Source organism: Platalea leucorodia (genome assembly GCF_965183815.1).
Source record: "Platalea leucorodia genome assembly, chromosome: 6".
In the NCBI taxonomy this organism is placed as follows: domain Eukaryota; kingdom Metazoa; phylum Chordata; class Aves; order Pelecaniformes; family Threskiornithidae; genus Platalea; species Platalea leucorodia.
The window spans coordinates 20,086,767-20,102,906 of NC_138828.1; the positions used below are offsets into that span (position 1 = coordinate 20,086,767).

The following is a 16,140-nucleotide window of genomic DNA, read 5'->3' on the forward strand; positions in this document are numbered from 1 at the left end:
GCAGCCTGAGGGGATGGCCTCTATACTCCTCACAGCGTAAGGACAGAAACACACTAATTACTCTAATAGATACAGGACCATGGCATGCAGGCTTTTCATTGCTCCCCATCCTTCACATGACTAGCACTATTTCAAGTCTGAAACAGTTATCCCTCCAAAGTAAAGGAGACCTGCCATTTTGCCTTTGCTTATGGGAAGAAAAGAAAACTTAAGTTTGAAGCAACAGACATGGAAACACGGAGGGAAAAGGGGCAGATGAGTAGTCCTAAACCAGAGCTGAACCCTATGGATTAGGTGAGGAAAGCCTACACTGTTGAGCCATCATACAAGAAGATTCTTGTGAGATCCCCACTGTATTCTGGCAAATGCATATGTAGCGCCTTACTAAAGCATCAGGACATTACTTAAATCACAGCCTCATGTCTGTCTTCTATCACCTGCATGACCAGATCATTACACTAATGCTCAGTTCATGTCAACAGGCTTCCAAAACACATGCCTGTGTCTATAAAAGTCCTTAGTATTCTTCAATTGCTTGTGGTCGTTACTCAAGAGTTAAAAGCATTTGCTTTTTCGCTGCAATTACTCACTCAGAGCAGGAGCTCTTTGTGGGTAGCTGCACAGGCTTTTAATGAGTTTTATTCTGCAGCCCAAGCAGTAACAGAGAAAGCTTTTGTTAGCTCAACTTCTGTGCTGCAAGTCTGCTGAAAAGGATGTCCCTCCAGCATTAGAAGTTAATTTAGCTGCTTCTGTTACCATTCAACCCTTGGCCTCTGTTCTGAGGCTGCCAAGACAAATACCACCTGTGATGGCCATTCTCATAAACTTGTTCTGTATGAAGGGATTTGAAATGTCTGACTCAGCTTGTCAGGGAACACTTGCAACCCAAAGGCTCTACTAATCAAGACACTGAGGGACAGGGTTTTTTTGTCCACAGTGTCTATGTTACATAGCACATCTTCACCATTTCACTGTGTTTGAACTTGCATAGGATTCAGGTCATTTTTCATGTGATGAGCCTAAGCTCACACAGAAGAGCATTTATGCAGTCCAGCTGAATGAAGCTGAAATCAGTGGACTTGTACAAATGCTGCTAAAAACTATTGCTAGAATTCGTCCTCAGTTACTACGGCAACAACATTAAATACGTCCCTTAGCAATATGCAAGGAAATAAGCAAGTGCACCTAGGATTTCTTTAAATAGGGACATTAACTATGGCCTACACAAGATAACACAGCATCAATTGAACTTTTCCACACCTGAAGCATGCTCTTAATAGCATACGCTAAGCTAGAAGCTACCTGCAGCTGCTCCAGGTTATGAGTTGATCAAATGTCACTGAATTTGATCAGGAACACAACATCTGTATCTATTCATTATCTCAAGTGTTTGCCCTTAGACAAGACAAACTCATCACATAGCCTCTGCTGCCCACATTAATGGAGTGCAAAAAAAATATTTATTTTTATAACGGTTAAGGCTCCACATATGCTTGAAAGAGAAAGCATTAAATTTACTTAAAGATGAATTTGGAGATTGATTCCCACAGAATTTCACCTTACACCCTTACACAAGCTGTGTAGCAGTATTCACGTTAGTTGCTTTACTCTACTGGTACAACAGCTATTAAGCAAGGAAAGCTAGAGAGAAACATCTAGAGCAGACCATTGCTGTACAATTGAACATGACAAAAGGCATTGCACTGCATTGGAGCTGATAATACAAAACGACTGGCATGATTAGGAATTTAGATCAGCAGTCTTTCAGACAAGAAGGTGGCAGTAAGAAGACAATCAACGGCAACCATCACAACATAACATCAGGTATATTTTTTAACCAGCAGCAGCCTGACACTGTCCTTAGTCCTCAGTCCTCTCCACACAACTTCATTAACCTGTTAAATATACATTCATTAGCATTCACCAGAAATGCACTTGTCATCTGGCAGGCAACAGAGAAAAGCAAAAAAAAGAGTATCTCCCCTCTCATCCCTGCCCCAACCCCTGTCAATTGGCATGAGCCAGAAATGGAGAGGAAAGGAGGGAGGGAAAGATGGTGCAAGCGTAAGACTCAAGACAGTTACAGACTGGGCAGCCCCACCACCATGGAAAAGCAGTACCATGTAGCGGCTTCTTACATCTGGAAGTATTGCACATCAGTGAAAAGCAGTGAAGCGTACTAAGGGTTTAACTTCAGAGTTAGCAAGCTATTACAAACAAGCTAGCTCCCTGGTCCCTCGAAGCAAAAGGTGGGGGTACTTCTCTCAACATTTGGACTAAGCAGATGCATTGGCTACCAAGAACTGAAATTAAGCTGTTGGCTAGTTTACATTTTACTGGAGTGCCTATCTTTTCCAAGCTAACAGCAGCTGTTGGCTGAGTCTAATTACACATACAGTTTATACAACACATGGTAGCATAGTTGAGAGCTTTAGCTCTGAATGCACACATGGGTCAATGGTGCTAGCATTTTCAATCAATGCCACGCAGCATTTTTGCTTTGTTCTATTATAAAAATATTTACCAAAACTAATTTCCCAGTTTAGATTGATTAAAGATATAGAAGTCTGGAAACATGTATTTGTTGTTCCCAAATGGCTTTTGAAGAGGACCTGGGGCTGCACTGCCTGCCACATAAACAGGCAGACTCAGGTGGGATCACCTTTTTTTTACTTTCTGAGTTTGGTTCCAACAATAAAAAGTCCCAGTGGAATACACAAGTCCAAACACCATGAAAGGTTCACATTTCCCACCTACAAAACTGTCTCAACTCAGGAATTTTGAACTTCAGTCACTGGACCAGTTTTCTGAAGCCTAAAAGGAGACAGGCATGTTCTCAGATTTGCACAGCACCTAGGCCCACTGTTTGGTTTTTGGTTTTTGGGCAGGTGAGTGTCAAAACGCATCAAAGAGGCTGGTTGTGGAAAATACTTATAAACTTGTAGTTTTAGTTTAAACTGAAGATATACTCAGGCAGCTAGCAGAATTGCTGGGGGCATGGGGAGTAGGAAGGTAACCATTTAATCTGCTATTTTCCAAGTCATCAAATGAGATGGAGACACTGAACCATGTCAGAAAGCAACAACCGTACAGCTGGCCCTTTATGAATGCTACAGATACTGGGAGAGGAGGGGGGCAGTTAATTCACCAGCCAATGTATTCAGAGGCAAAGGAAAACCCAGGGGAAGCTGGGGTCAGAGCTGGATCTGAAGAGAGAGAACAGCAGCAGTGCAAGAAGGACAAAGATTGCACCTGAGAGCCGTTTTGAAAATTCACTTAAGTTTAGGGAGAATGAAAAGCTACAAACCCTCAGGAATGAAGTATGCACAGATTTAAACAAATTGATACAATAGCGGGATAGCAGCTTGTAGATGTTACCAGTACAGTCACAGCCAATGACACAACTGCTACATGCAAAGCTGACTAAGAGAGACACTGAATACTCCCCTGCATTGCTCTGAAACCTAAAAACCATCTTCATGGGGGAACTGAATTTCCAACAGCATAAGTTGAGGCAAAGTACTGAGCAAGAATTGCCTGATTTTGGAACAGAATCTATAACCTTGCACAGTGTTTAGCGACACTCCTGTAGTTAACGTGGCAGTTAATGCTGGAGGAGAAACCTTTTTTCTTCCTGTGAAAATTTTTAAGACTCCTACTGGGCCAAGCCCAAAGCCTCCAAAGTTTTTCAAAAGAACAAAACAAAGAACAATTACTGAAAATTCAAGTTCACATTTTTGGTCTGAAAGAAGCAGAAAAGGGGATTAAAGTTGGAATTTGATCACCTCCAAGCTGAACACCTCAGTGACTGACTTTGTGGCTATTCATCTCAGGCTGAGGACAGAAATTCAGTCCTGCGAATTTGAGAAACCTTTCCCAAGCAACAGAATAATGGCATTAGAAACACCCTGGTTTCAAATTAAACTTAGCCTTATCAGTCTAATCTTTTTTGTATAAAATTCCCATGGGGATCTACTGACCAAAGTGTATTACACCTTTAATAGCACTGAAATAAGTCATTGCAGTAAAAAAATGTGTCTCTGCAAATAAGTTGCTGAAACCTGCAGCAATAAATGACTTAAAAACTTACAAAGGCACACAGATATTAGAAATAGCACAACTTTCTACTGTATATAAAAGCTAAGACCGATCCTTCAATAACCATCCCTGTATTCCAGAAATTTCACTGCTTGTGTTGCAAAAGCCCGCTTATATCCATAAACTCAAGGAGTCATTCCCTGAAAACCCATAAAAAAGGCCTAAAGAAGTTTTGGGGCTTTCACTTCACTTTCTGCAGTGAACAGCCACCACTGTAGCAGTTCACTACATGAGAAAGACCAGGCTTTAGATTGCTTTACCTCTTGCCATGCCGGGTCATCTCTGTTTCTGTCTCACGTAGAAAAAAAGCATGAGATTCTGCCACTTGCATCGGACAGGACACAACTCTTCTTGCCTCATCTGAATCTCAATCAGTAATAGAGTTAAGAAGTTAATTTTCAGTTTAAAACTTGAGAGCCCTTATGTTCAGTTGATGGAGACCAAGAATGATCAGAAAGGAAAAAAAGGCATTTGTCATAAATAGAAAGGTATGTTACACAGAGGCTTCTCTTCCTTCAACTAAGTGTCTCAAGAAACAGGAAATACAATTACCCCAGGAACACACACCTAACCCCAAATCTGTTTCTAGTTTGCACAACGTGTGCAAAACTGCAACAAGCAGTACCTTAATTTAGTCAACTTATGCAAAGTCAAAAGCCATGAAGGGAAAGAAAATAAAGGAGAGATCACACTCCAGACTGCCGAGTGACAACAGGATAGCAAGAACAACCAGGCCACAATCGCGCAGAGCTCAGTGCGAGCCAACTGCTCTGCTGCAACCTGCAGTGCAAGTTTACCCAACAACAACCACTCCACCAGCAGAAATTACTAGAAGGGGCGTACAGTCAGTCACAAGGAGGCTCCATTCAGACATCTGAAAAATGGGGCCACTATTTCTTGTCTACTTCATATTTTTTTTTAGACAAAGTTCAGCAAGACCAGCTGGAACCTTTTATCAGGACTGCTCCAGAGCATGTTCCTGTCTCGGGAACTTACTGGCAGCTGACTGCCTTTGCAGAATGCCATGTTCTTTGACTTTTTTTAAAACTTTCATCTAAGGTGTGTTGGACATCCTTCCATTCCACTGCATCCACGTGAACTGTTTAAGGTGTACTTTCTGATGGATTTTTTTGTGGAGACTTTTTATTGGTTTGGTTTTTAAGTTCTGTATTCACCACCCTCAAAAAAATGTATCCAATAGCCAGGAATAGAAAGCCTTTCTGGTAAATCTTTTCATTACTGGCAAACATCACTATTGATCTCAAGAAAATCCTACATAATTTCGTCCAGCATATTGAGTTTCCAGTGAAATTCCTGAGAAACACGCTTTCTCTATCAACCCCCACATTTCTTGTGACACCTGAGTAATGGTATTTGATTAATTTCTCCCTTACAGTTTGCAATAGGTAACTCAATATTTCAAAGCACTGCTCCTACACAGGTGAGGGTTCACCCAGTAGCACGTGTCCATCCCAAGACCGTTTCTGTTTCCTAGACTAATAGGAAGTGTTTTGCCTAGAAAAGAAAAAAAAAACATCATCAGTGGTCTGGACACTCCTTGCTGTTTTCACATTAAGTCCCTGAATTTGCTCCGTGAAAGGTGGCCCACGAAGCCAAGTGTGCAGAGATTTGGTGCTTCACATCCTCCCCTACGCAAGACTGAGGGAGCTGCTCTTAGAAGTCAAAGCAATATCTATTGAGAAGCTGTTTTGCTTGCTATGCTGCTCTTCAGTACTTACACAAAAGCTGGTTCTTGTGGCTTTCCAAAGACAAGGACCAGAGTGAATAATATTCTGATCTCCCTTCCTGAAAATCCTCTATGGCCATTTCTTGTGATGCAGTTCCAAAGTGCATGTACAATTAGTTTTTTCCCTCCACCCAGAAATGTTATCCATTCCCCTTTAACTTGTAAAAAAGCATGATGCTCAATCTTTAATCATATTCAGTACTAATACTGAAAGGTTTCCCCTACTGACAGGTAAGTTTCAAATTATGTAATTATCATATTAATTTCTATTTAACACATTTATTAGAAGCTTTATTTTAATTTTAAAATGCAACTGAAATTTGTCATGTTTCCTATTAATGCCATTAAATGGATTTTTTTGTCAATGAATTTTTTACACAAATTGGATTAAATGGGAAGCATGTATTTTGCCGGAAAGCAATACTTCAAAATATATTCTGCTTGTACATTAGAGACAGTCTTTCCCTTACAGACAAATGGTGACCTGTACTTGAGATTCCAGCTGCCACTTACTCAGTTTCAACCAAAGACCAATTCAAATTCCACATTTAAGATTCATACCTTAGCATTCAAATCTGCTGTCCCTCCCCAGGGTTTGTCTAAGATCCTGTGAGCCACTGCATACTGTTTAGCATTACTTACTTACACCAAACAGTTAAGAGCTTAACAAGATCTAGAGGATAAAAACTGCACACCGAAATGTTCAGGATGGGATATAAACTGAAATAACAGATCATCGTCTGCTTTCAGGCATACACCAACAAGTACTTCTTGAAGGCTAGTTCATAATTCTTTAAGATCTCTCTACTGTACACACCTCAAATTCAAGTCCACAAACCAAGTTTAGTGGCAACGACGTTAAACAGGTGCCTAAGCCTAAAACACTGTTTTGAGTGGATGAACTTGCCCATTCCTGTTCATTTACAACCTCGTATCAATGATGCTCCATCAGTACAGGTTACCTAGCTTTGCTCCCATAAACTCACTTCCTCAGTAACACCAGTGGAGCGCGACAGTAAAGCTGCAACAAGGAGATGATGCTTGGAAGCTTCCTCCTGCTTCTCACAAAACCACAGAAAAAGTGTGCTGTCTCGCTGACAAGGCACTGACTTCCTCCTCCCATCTTCAATTAAGACCATGCCAACCCAGACACAGCTGGAGAAGTTAACCCTAGGCAGAGAAGCAAGAAATAAATTTTCATGGGCTGCATTTAAACAACGGTTGTACTGTGAAACAGGGAATGCTAAATGCTGATTTCTTTCAGCTGCCCACATTTCAAGCTTGGATAGCTGACCTTCAGATCTAACATAATACTAGCTTACTAAAGCACAATGGGCTGTCAGGAGTAAGGTGACTTACCAAGACAGTAAAAGGAATTAATGAGGCAAAATCCAGTATCACTTCCAAGAAGTAAAAATTATACAGAATTATCAGAAATCAGATTTTATTTCTTCACATGGCTTGCTCACGTATTATTTGTTAGGTTTTTTGTCTTCTGGAATTAACTTGATTATTGCTATCCATACCAGCATCTTCAGTAAACAGAAATGCCATCTTCGCCAGATCCCCAAAGACATTTCAAGGATATCAGAGCAAAAAATAGCTGCTATTCTTACTGATAAAACATTACAAGGAAAAGATTCTTGTGTTTGATGATGACAAAGAATCAATGACAATTCACTGACCTTGACTATAAGACTAACAGCTCTGTACTGTTTTTTCTTCTGTTGTTCTTCACTAGCTCTATGTGCCTGTAGGCATCTGACACGGGCTGGCAGAGACATTTCCCCACACTCACACTGATAGTTAATGACTTTTAAATTTAATAGTCTGACACCAAGGAGATATATACATATTGACTAAAGCATATGTGGTAGCTACCTATATTACTAGCAGGAAATGAGCATGCTTCAGGAATTCCAAAGCACTTACTGATATTTTAGACACAAGGTGTTATTTCTTTTATTTACTCCCATTATACACAGTCACTTGTAGAATAAAGTCTGACAGCTAATAATATTTTTCTGAAATTCAGTTCCATTCACATCTCCATCACTTTCAAAAATGCAAACATCATGGTGTAATTTCTGGTACAGACTGGACAGAACCCAAGCCCAAATGTTAAGCAGGCTGGTGCTCAGGACACCTGCTGAATTCACACCACACACTGAGTTCTGCTTTTCTCTAATTCGCATTAAGGCTATGAACATAAACTCACTGGCTTGTCTTGTCCTCTCCTGCTATAGTTCTTCCACCTTCTATAAATATATATACACAAGGTGTGAAATTAGAGCATTCCTCAGGATGAGTAATCACTGCTCTCTGCCTCCTTCCATACACAACCAACCAGTAAGCAGAATAAAAACTACAAAAACTACAAATGGAAAAAAACCTCATTAACTCTCTTCCATTATATTATTGTCTAAAAGAATTATTGTACAATTGTAATTGTACAGAGTGTACAGTCCAGTAGTGAATAAACAGGTGTTTATCCTAAATACAGATCCAATACTACATGGCTAATATAATAATATAACAAAATACTGCTCGCCATTTCCTAATGATATCCCTATGCACTGAAAATTCATAGTATCAGCGGAGTTCTTTGCTTTAGCTCGCTACAGTAAGAACAACAGAGTTCCCAGAAGGTCATAGCAATTTTCTTGTCAAAGTCAATGCAGCAAACCCTTCAATGTAGTTAAATGGGAAAAAAAACCCAAACATTTCTGTACATGGCATTGAACCTGGGACATATTTCAGGAACTCACACTTGTGCAGTTTGCTTCAGAAACATTCCAAAGCTACACCAAGGTGAGATATTGACTGATCCTAATTTGGACAGGCCAATTCATTTTCCAAACCTATTGGCATATTTTAAGTTATACTTCTCCTGGCACTTTTCCCCCTCACTTAGGATCTCTAGGTCTTTATGAACTTACTTGAGACTTAAAAGGAAAACTCAAAGTTTTAGTTATTTAATCAATTGCTACCTAACCTATCAAAGGTATCAAAAGATCAGAATCACCACCTCCATTTCACAAACGGGAAGCAGCAAAGTCAACAGGATCTTCTGAAGTCATTCCACAGGTCAGTGGCAGACAGACAAGATGGTAATTTAGGCTCCATAGTGCTGTACAAAGCTCCATGCAATACAGCATTGTGTCACCTCTCAAAAAGCAATGAAGTCCTTGCATGCAAACATATTGGCAGATGTCAAGTGCTAGGAAGCAGAGTTGTATTCTGGAAACCCAGGCTCTGGCCCATAAACATTTTTATTTTGATGCCTGCTTTTTACAATCCTGATTAACAAAATACATATAGTGAAAGATACATTCGATTTCCCAGAAATTATTAGCAATTTCATATACAAAGTAGTCATACTAACATATAATTTGTAAATATGCAGTGTGTTATTTAATTAACCTATAGTATCTGGGATAATTTTAAGGGCAAACAGCTACCAAGGCTGTGAAATTGGTATTTAGAAATTAACTCGTACAACAATGTTCTTTGGGAACAATTACCTCAAGATTGAAGGGTTTTCTTAACGGGTGCACTGTAATGCAAGCTGTAAAGCTCGACAAAGTGTCGTGACCTGTTCCATACAGGAAGATAGATTAGATAGGCTTTACATCTCTGAGAACTTCCTGTGAAATTCCGCATAAAAGTATGCCATCAAGAATTTAGTAGGCATAAAAAATACGAGTGCGGTTGTATTTTAATATCTGCACAGAGATAACTCACAGATGTCAGAGCTTTTTCTGAAGTCAAAAGCATCTAGGAAATGATTAACACATAGGATTATCATACTCCTGTAGGTGCTAACACAAGATCTCTCTTAACTTATTATCACAGAGGCTCAGACCTGCCCTGACCTGAGAGGCAGCATTATTTACTCTGCTCTTATGGCACTCCAGAGATAGGCGGCCCTAAAGCATGCTGGTGAAAAAGCTAAATAAATAGGAAAATAGATGAGCATTAAGGAGCAGTGAATCACCACAACAGAACCAGGCAGCAGACAGCAGTCTGTTCCACATTACAGATGGCAATGTATTCAGGCTACAGTCTTACGGGATTTCCTATTTGGGAAGACAGAAAGCAGGGATAATTTAAACATTTTAAACAGCAGAAAAATAAGCAGTACCTTTTCAAATACAGTTTATTCATCTGCTTCAATCAAGCCCATCTGACTGACTTTTGCTACTTGAACTTCATGTACACTTCACTCCCTTTAAAATGCTGCAATGAGAAAACCTGACCTGGAAAAGGAAGTTTTAGAAACAAATCTGATGGGGAAACCACGCTAACTGCCAAGACCTGACTCAGTTTTGTGTTCGCTGTAATCAAAATCCCAAGTTGTACTTGACAGAGACAGTACAGTGACAGAGACAGAGAGGTTTGGTTCTTCAAACAGCAGACAGTTCTGCTTGCATTAACTTATTTTCCTCTCTCACCTCCCATCCTAGCTCCTTTCACTTACCAAGGGCTTGGCTTCATCTTCATCTTTGAAATAGTAAAGCTGGTCACCCTTGAGAACAAACCAGCGTGTGTGCCAGGTCTTGACAAAGCCTCCTTGCTTCCGCAGCCACCCACACTTAATGGCACTGTGCCGCCCTTGGCTCAGTGGGGGAGTCTCTGCAGAGCCATTGTGTTCTTCCATACTGGGACTGGGCAACTCTCCTGTTGAGAAAACAAGAGGAAAAGGTAAAATAATTAGATTATTATCCAGGCAGTAACTTGCTCCTTTCAACACAGCTGGAAAAGAAACATGCCCCGACTATAAAGGTGTGCTAGAAAAGTATTTTACCATCTGCCTGCTTATTCTCATACTAGCACCCCATCAGCTGAGAGAATATTACTTGCCTATAAAAGACAATAATAATAAGGAACTGAGTTGCTAAAAAGCAGGCAAGAGGCAAAAAATTTGCTCAAATACAGTATAAGATATTTTAACCAGCACCGAGGAAGACATCAGCTGTTTCTTGGGGTGAGTTCTGCTGGTTTACAGGCAGTAACAAGGAATGAATTTAGAGTACGTCTTCAGACCAAGGAAAGCAGTATGCTTCTCAACACTGGACCTCCCCATTTAATATTCCCTGACAGGCTTGGGGCTTTCAGGGAATATTAAAGAAGCCTCTGCTTCTCCAGGGCTTAATACACCCCCCCCGACAAGCAGGCTTTTGTTTTGTTTTGTTTTGTTTTACTAAAGTCCATTTAATGGAATGGTGACAGTAAATACAAGAATAGCTGCATATCCCCTCAAACAAGCAATCCCAGACTGAAGTGGATGTGTGTCCAGCCACACTTATTATAGACATTTTGCAAATCAGGCAGAATTTTGGCGCGTCAACTCAAGGCACGAGAAGTGTTTCAAAACCAGAGCTGAAGTGTGGAATTAAAGTTGACAAAAGTTTCACGTGGCTTTTCAGCCTTGTTAAAACTATACTTTTTAATCATCTCTGGACAGTCACGAATCTTCCTGATGGATTTTGTACGTACAATCATGTAGTCATGTGCTTAACCTTCACATTTGACTCTTCAGGAAGAGTCAAACGGCTCTTCCTGATCCTCTATTAAGTCTAGAGATCAACAAACTCAGGATTTTGAGTCGCAAGTTCTGATATTTTCAGTTGAAATACAAATCAAACTGAGACCTACATGTGCCAAATAGTGTATACCTAAACAGAATAAAATGTGACCATAACCACAAACACAGCAGTGTGCAAAATTAACAGTGAAATTTCTCTGTCTCTAAGTGCCTGAAGAACAACATGTTTCTTTTCTTTCTAGACTACCACTGGCAGCCTTTCTTGGCTAGTCAGGAACTTGCACAGCTGTTAGGGCCTGGGAAAGCCGGCTTCATAGGTAATGTATTTATTGTTTCTAAACATCAGGGTGGGAAAAGAATAAAATATTCTAAACATTGCAGGCAGGAGACATCTCTGCCTAAGAATACATAGACCAAAGCTTCCTGTTCTGACTTTGGCAAAGTAGATAGGTGAGCCCAAGCCTGGCAATCCTGCTCTGGTCCCCTGTACAGCAACAATACTGCTACTGAACGTAGTAACAGACATCTGCATTGCAAAGCTATGTGCTCAGCTTCTAAGGTAGATTAGAAATGTGCTTTGTCTGGATAGTGTTACATCATTGTAAAATAAACTGCAACATAATCAAGCAAGAAGAAATAAATAGATCAATAGATTCCAGTCACGAGTGTTTTTCAGCCCGTTTTTCCTTTGGCTCCTTTGGCTCCTTTCTTCCTACCGTTCACACTTATCCTCTAGCTGCCATCTCTGCTATGTGTTTACACCTTTTGCTTTTAATACCCCCACACAGTCTGTTGTCACATCCCTACTTTGGGCTGGATCCTGGAATCCGATCTCCGTGATTAAAACTCTTAATTGCCCTGTGCCACTGAGGTTAACGGGCCTCAACACGAATACAGAGGTTTCATTGCAAAGTACAAATTGCAGGATCAAAACTTAAATCACTTGGTATTCTTCTCAGAAAAAGGAAGAGAAAATCTTTCTCCTGCCTCTTTAGGGTTCACCTAGAGTCACCCAGAACACTCGTACATTTACTTGAGCAAAGTGTCCCTGCAAAACATACAAACGTGTCTGGCTCTCAGCAGAGCAGACAAAGATTTTTTTTTTGTGCCTGAGGTTACAATTACATCTTAACAAGAATAGACCAGCTGATAAACCCTCAGACCACACTGGCAGAGGGTTTCTCTGTGGTTTACGTACCATCAGAGTACACGCTCTGAAAACTGCAGCTCTGGGGCTGCAGAGTATATTACATGTTGCAGTGAGTTTCTGAACTGAACCTTGCCTCCTTCCAGTCTGGAGCTGCAAATGGAGATGCAACCATCACTAGAAAAATTAATAGCTTGCTTTCTCAGTGCCTGGTTCATGAAAGTCTGCTCACACATCAAGGTGGTCTGGGCTCTTGTAATATTTTTCATTCACTTTGCACTGTAATAATTAACTATGAATGCAACAAAGCAGTGGCCAAGCAGCCTCTGAAACCCCTACAGCTTTATCCCTGGATGCCCAAGCTCCCTCACTTGTTACCTTAGCTCTTTAGTAGGAGGAAGACAGGTTAAGTGAAATTATTTGCAATAAGCAATGATCAGAGAATCTCCAAGAACTGACTTCATCCATACACAGCAGGTTTTATGAAACTGACTTGTACCCTACCTCTGCTACCGTGTGTGTCCTGAAAACATCTCAGGAATGAGGACAGACTTTTCTGTGCTATACGAAATCATTCTCTCCAAAAGGAAATGCACCCAACTCAGAATAGGCATTTCTTGAGTACAAGCAGAAATCTCTTGGATGCTGCTGGTTTTTGACTGGGCCAAAGTAGATGCCAAGAAGCAGCCCTCCAACTCAAATCCTTAGAAAGTGAATTAGCAAATATTTTAAGGAAAGCATTGTAAACAGCAGGTAAGTTATTGCAGCTGAAAAAAGTAAGGAACAAAATCATTACCCATAGGCTATCCCCTGCTCCCTGCTGCACAACCGCAGAAAATCACAGCTCTCAGCTTCAACTAACCTGATGAGTTTCCCTCTGTTGCTTGGGCCAGCCTCAAGGCAGGAACAAAGGAGGAGTTTAAATACAGTAATTATGTGTATCACTGCAGTGTTAAGGACACCAGGTCCCTATTACACTTGGACCACAAACAAGAATCTAAATACTAAAGTCAAAAGCAATTAACTACTTGGATGAAAGGCTTTTTAAAATTTCGTTCCACAAAGTCACATTTCACTGGTGTTCACACCAGTGTACAAACTAAGTATTTGGATTTTAGCTAGCCAGGGAAAATGTTAATTGATCTACATCTCTTGGTCTGGTAACATTTATATCTTAAACTATTTCTGCAATACTAAAACAAATGAGGTGTAGGAGAGATGACATTCTACTGCTCCCAAGTCCTCACAGGCAAGTGTAAGATCTTCTTTAAAGCAGTAGCATATCCTTGGACACTTTCTGTACAAAATAGTTACATTATTTCATTTATTAGTGATTTAATTCTCTCCAGCAGTTAAAATTTCAGCCACCTACCGTGTTTTTGTTAAGAGGAATTGTATTTAGTCATGAGATTAAGTTTATTTGTTGTTTTCCATCTCTCCTTCCCTTTCAGAATCTGCCTACTACAAACCAGACTCGGAATCAGAAATTCCAGCAGCTGGCTCACTTTTACTAGTTGTTTTTACAGCTGTTTCAACACCAAGATCATAAAAATAAATTGCAGAAATATCAGGGTGCTGGCACTGATGCAGAGAACAGCGAGGTGCAAACAGTATGTAAATAACACATGACAAAGTGTGGAATGACATCAACATACTCCAAGTCCTCTTGCTCTCATGAGACAAGGCATAAAGCCATGCATTTTCAAGCACTAAATGAGCATATTCCTCAAACCCATCTTCTGAACGGGAAACACAACTTGTACTTGCTGCCAGAGTCAACTCTACTGACTTGGCCAACCTCCAGTTTAGGTAATGACCAGAACTGAACAAATGCTATATGGTCTATTCATTTGGGGCTGGTTGTGGGCTAACTCTCCTGGGCTTGTCTGGACATTGGGAGTGCAAAGCAAACAAAATGAGAAATGTTCCCTGACGCACTGGCTCTGCATCAACATCTCCTGGTCCACGGAGCCCATCGCCAACTACCACTGCTGGCCCCAGTCCAACCTTTTTCTGCTCCCATAAGGGTATCTGCCTCTCTCACTAGTCCGTCTAGAAGGCAAATAACTGCACTTGCATTCTCCTCACCAATGTGGAAGGGCTATGCCACTGCCATGCACAGAAAGCAGGGAAGTGTTTCTCCTCAGCTACCACTCAGTCAATACTTGAAATATGGAATTGGGCAGCTCCCCCAGATCCCAGCACTTTGCCAGGAAATAGTCAGAGAAATTCATTGAAGCACAGCAAATCCAGTTACAATGAATAATCACAGGATTGCACCAAGATGACCCATTTGGCAAGAAACTCGGATGGTTTGCAGTATGTTTTTATTCTCACTGAAATTTCTCATGGCCAAAGTGGCACATTTCAAGCATGCAAAACATCATCAGTGTTGACTTCCAGCAACTCTTCTTCATCTTTGCTGTTGCTCAGAGGCTGTATTATGTCCTTTGCAGCCCAATGTCCGCCTGACACAAAATGGATAAAGATGAGAAGCCATTAAAGCGCCTGCCCCAGAACCGTACTCCTCCAGGCTGTTGCAAGGTCTAATCCCCTTGCCCTCCCAAAAGGGCAAGCAATGCTATACTGCATGGAGGTGACTTCTCTATGTCAGACACATTAACAGATATCCAGTAAAAGGCTGGAATTTTGCAGCAACAATTGACTTCATCATTGATGAACATATCTGCCAAATATATATACACATACACACATGCAAAATTCATAAAATTTTTTGTGACACAACGGTTCTATATAAAATTAGATTATTTCAATACTGTAATGCTTACATGAAGAGATATAACTCACTTTCCAAGTGATGTCTAATTTTGGGTTCCTTCCTACTTATTTCCCATGAGCTATATAGAGCATAAGTGCCTAAGTTTAAGGTTATCAATCAGTATCTTTCAGGTACAGAGTGCTGCCTCTGACCAGTGAGCTTCCTTTTGATTTTTCTTTATTTAGTCTGGCTGAGTAACAACTTTGTAAAAATGCTTAGTATGTGAAAGCATTGTCTGCATTTATCTCACCAGTAATATGTCTCAAGACACCTGAATCTCTGCTACAACATAGGCATGCGTTTGTGAGCAACTGCTGCAGGAAGCAAAAGATTGGTCTATTTCTTACCATCAGGGTGCTTCAAATCAGTTGCTGCTCATCTTTTCTGTCAACAGGATATTGCACAGGAAAGGAAAAAACATGTCAAAGAGGTAAAAAAAAATATTTAAAAAGAGAGTTGACTTTCTGCTAGTGCTCAGCAACCATTTTTACAAGATGCACATTGCAAAGAGCACGTCTCAAGTTCTGTCACTGCAAGGACAGATTTTAAAGCATTCCTGTCTCGTTCTTTTTCAAAAGCTGTGGCAGTGCACTTGCCAGTAGCTTTCCTCCACAAGCCTTTAGAACAGGCATTATACTTTTATCCAGAAGGTTTTCTGAGACATCTGAGAAACCTTTTGTACTACTGGCAGTAACATTCCTAATCACAGATACATCTGGTGGTTCTGCATTCCCCACTCTCATTTTTGTCCTATCAGGGACAGCCTGAAGATATTTTGCTTGAAACAACTTCACTTCCAAGGCCTAAATAATTACTGCTTA

General features: G+C 40.5%; 1 protein-coding gene across 1 annotated transcript in view; it reads right to left on the bottom strand.

The window, feature by feature from the left end:
• The window catches only part of ARHGAP24 (Rho GTPase activating protein 24), a gene marked incomplete at its 3' end in the record, with an annotated part of 222,085 nt that overhangs the window by 173,600 nt on the left and 32,345 nt on the right, over positions 1 to 16,140 (bottom strand). The window contains exon 2 of the mRNA XM_082316436.1: positions 10,326 to 10,525. Within this exon, the coding sequence (XP_082172562.1) occupies positions 10,326 to 10,505 (180 nt within the window). The 5' untranslated portion in view covers positions 10,506 to 10,525. The remainder of the gene's footprint in view (positions 1 to 10,325; positions 10,526 to 16,140) is intronic.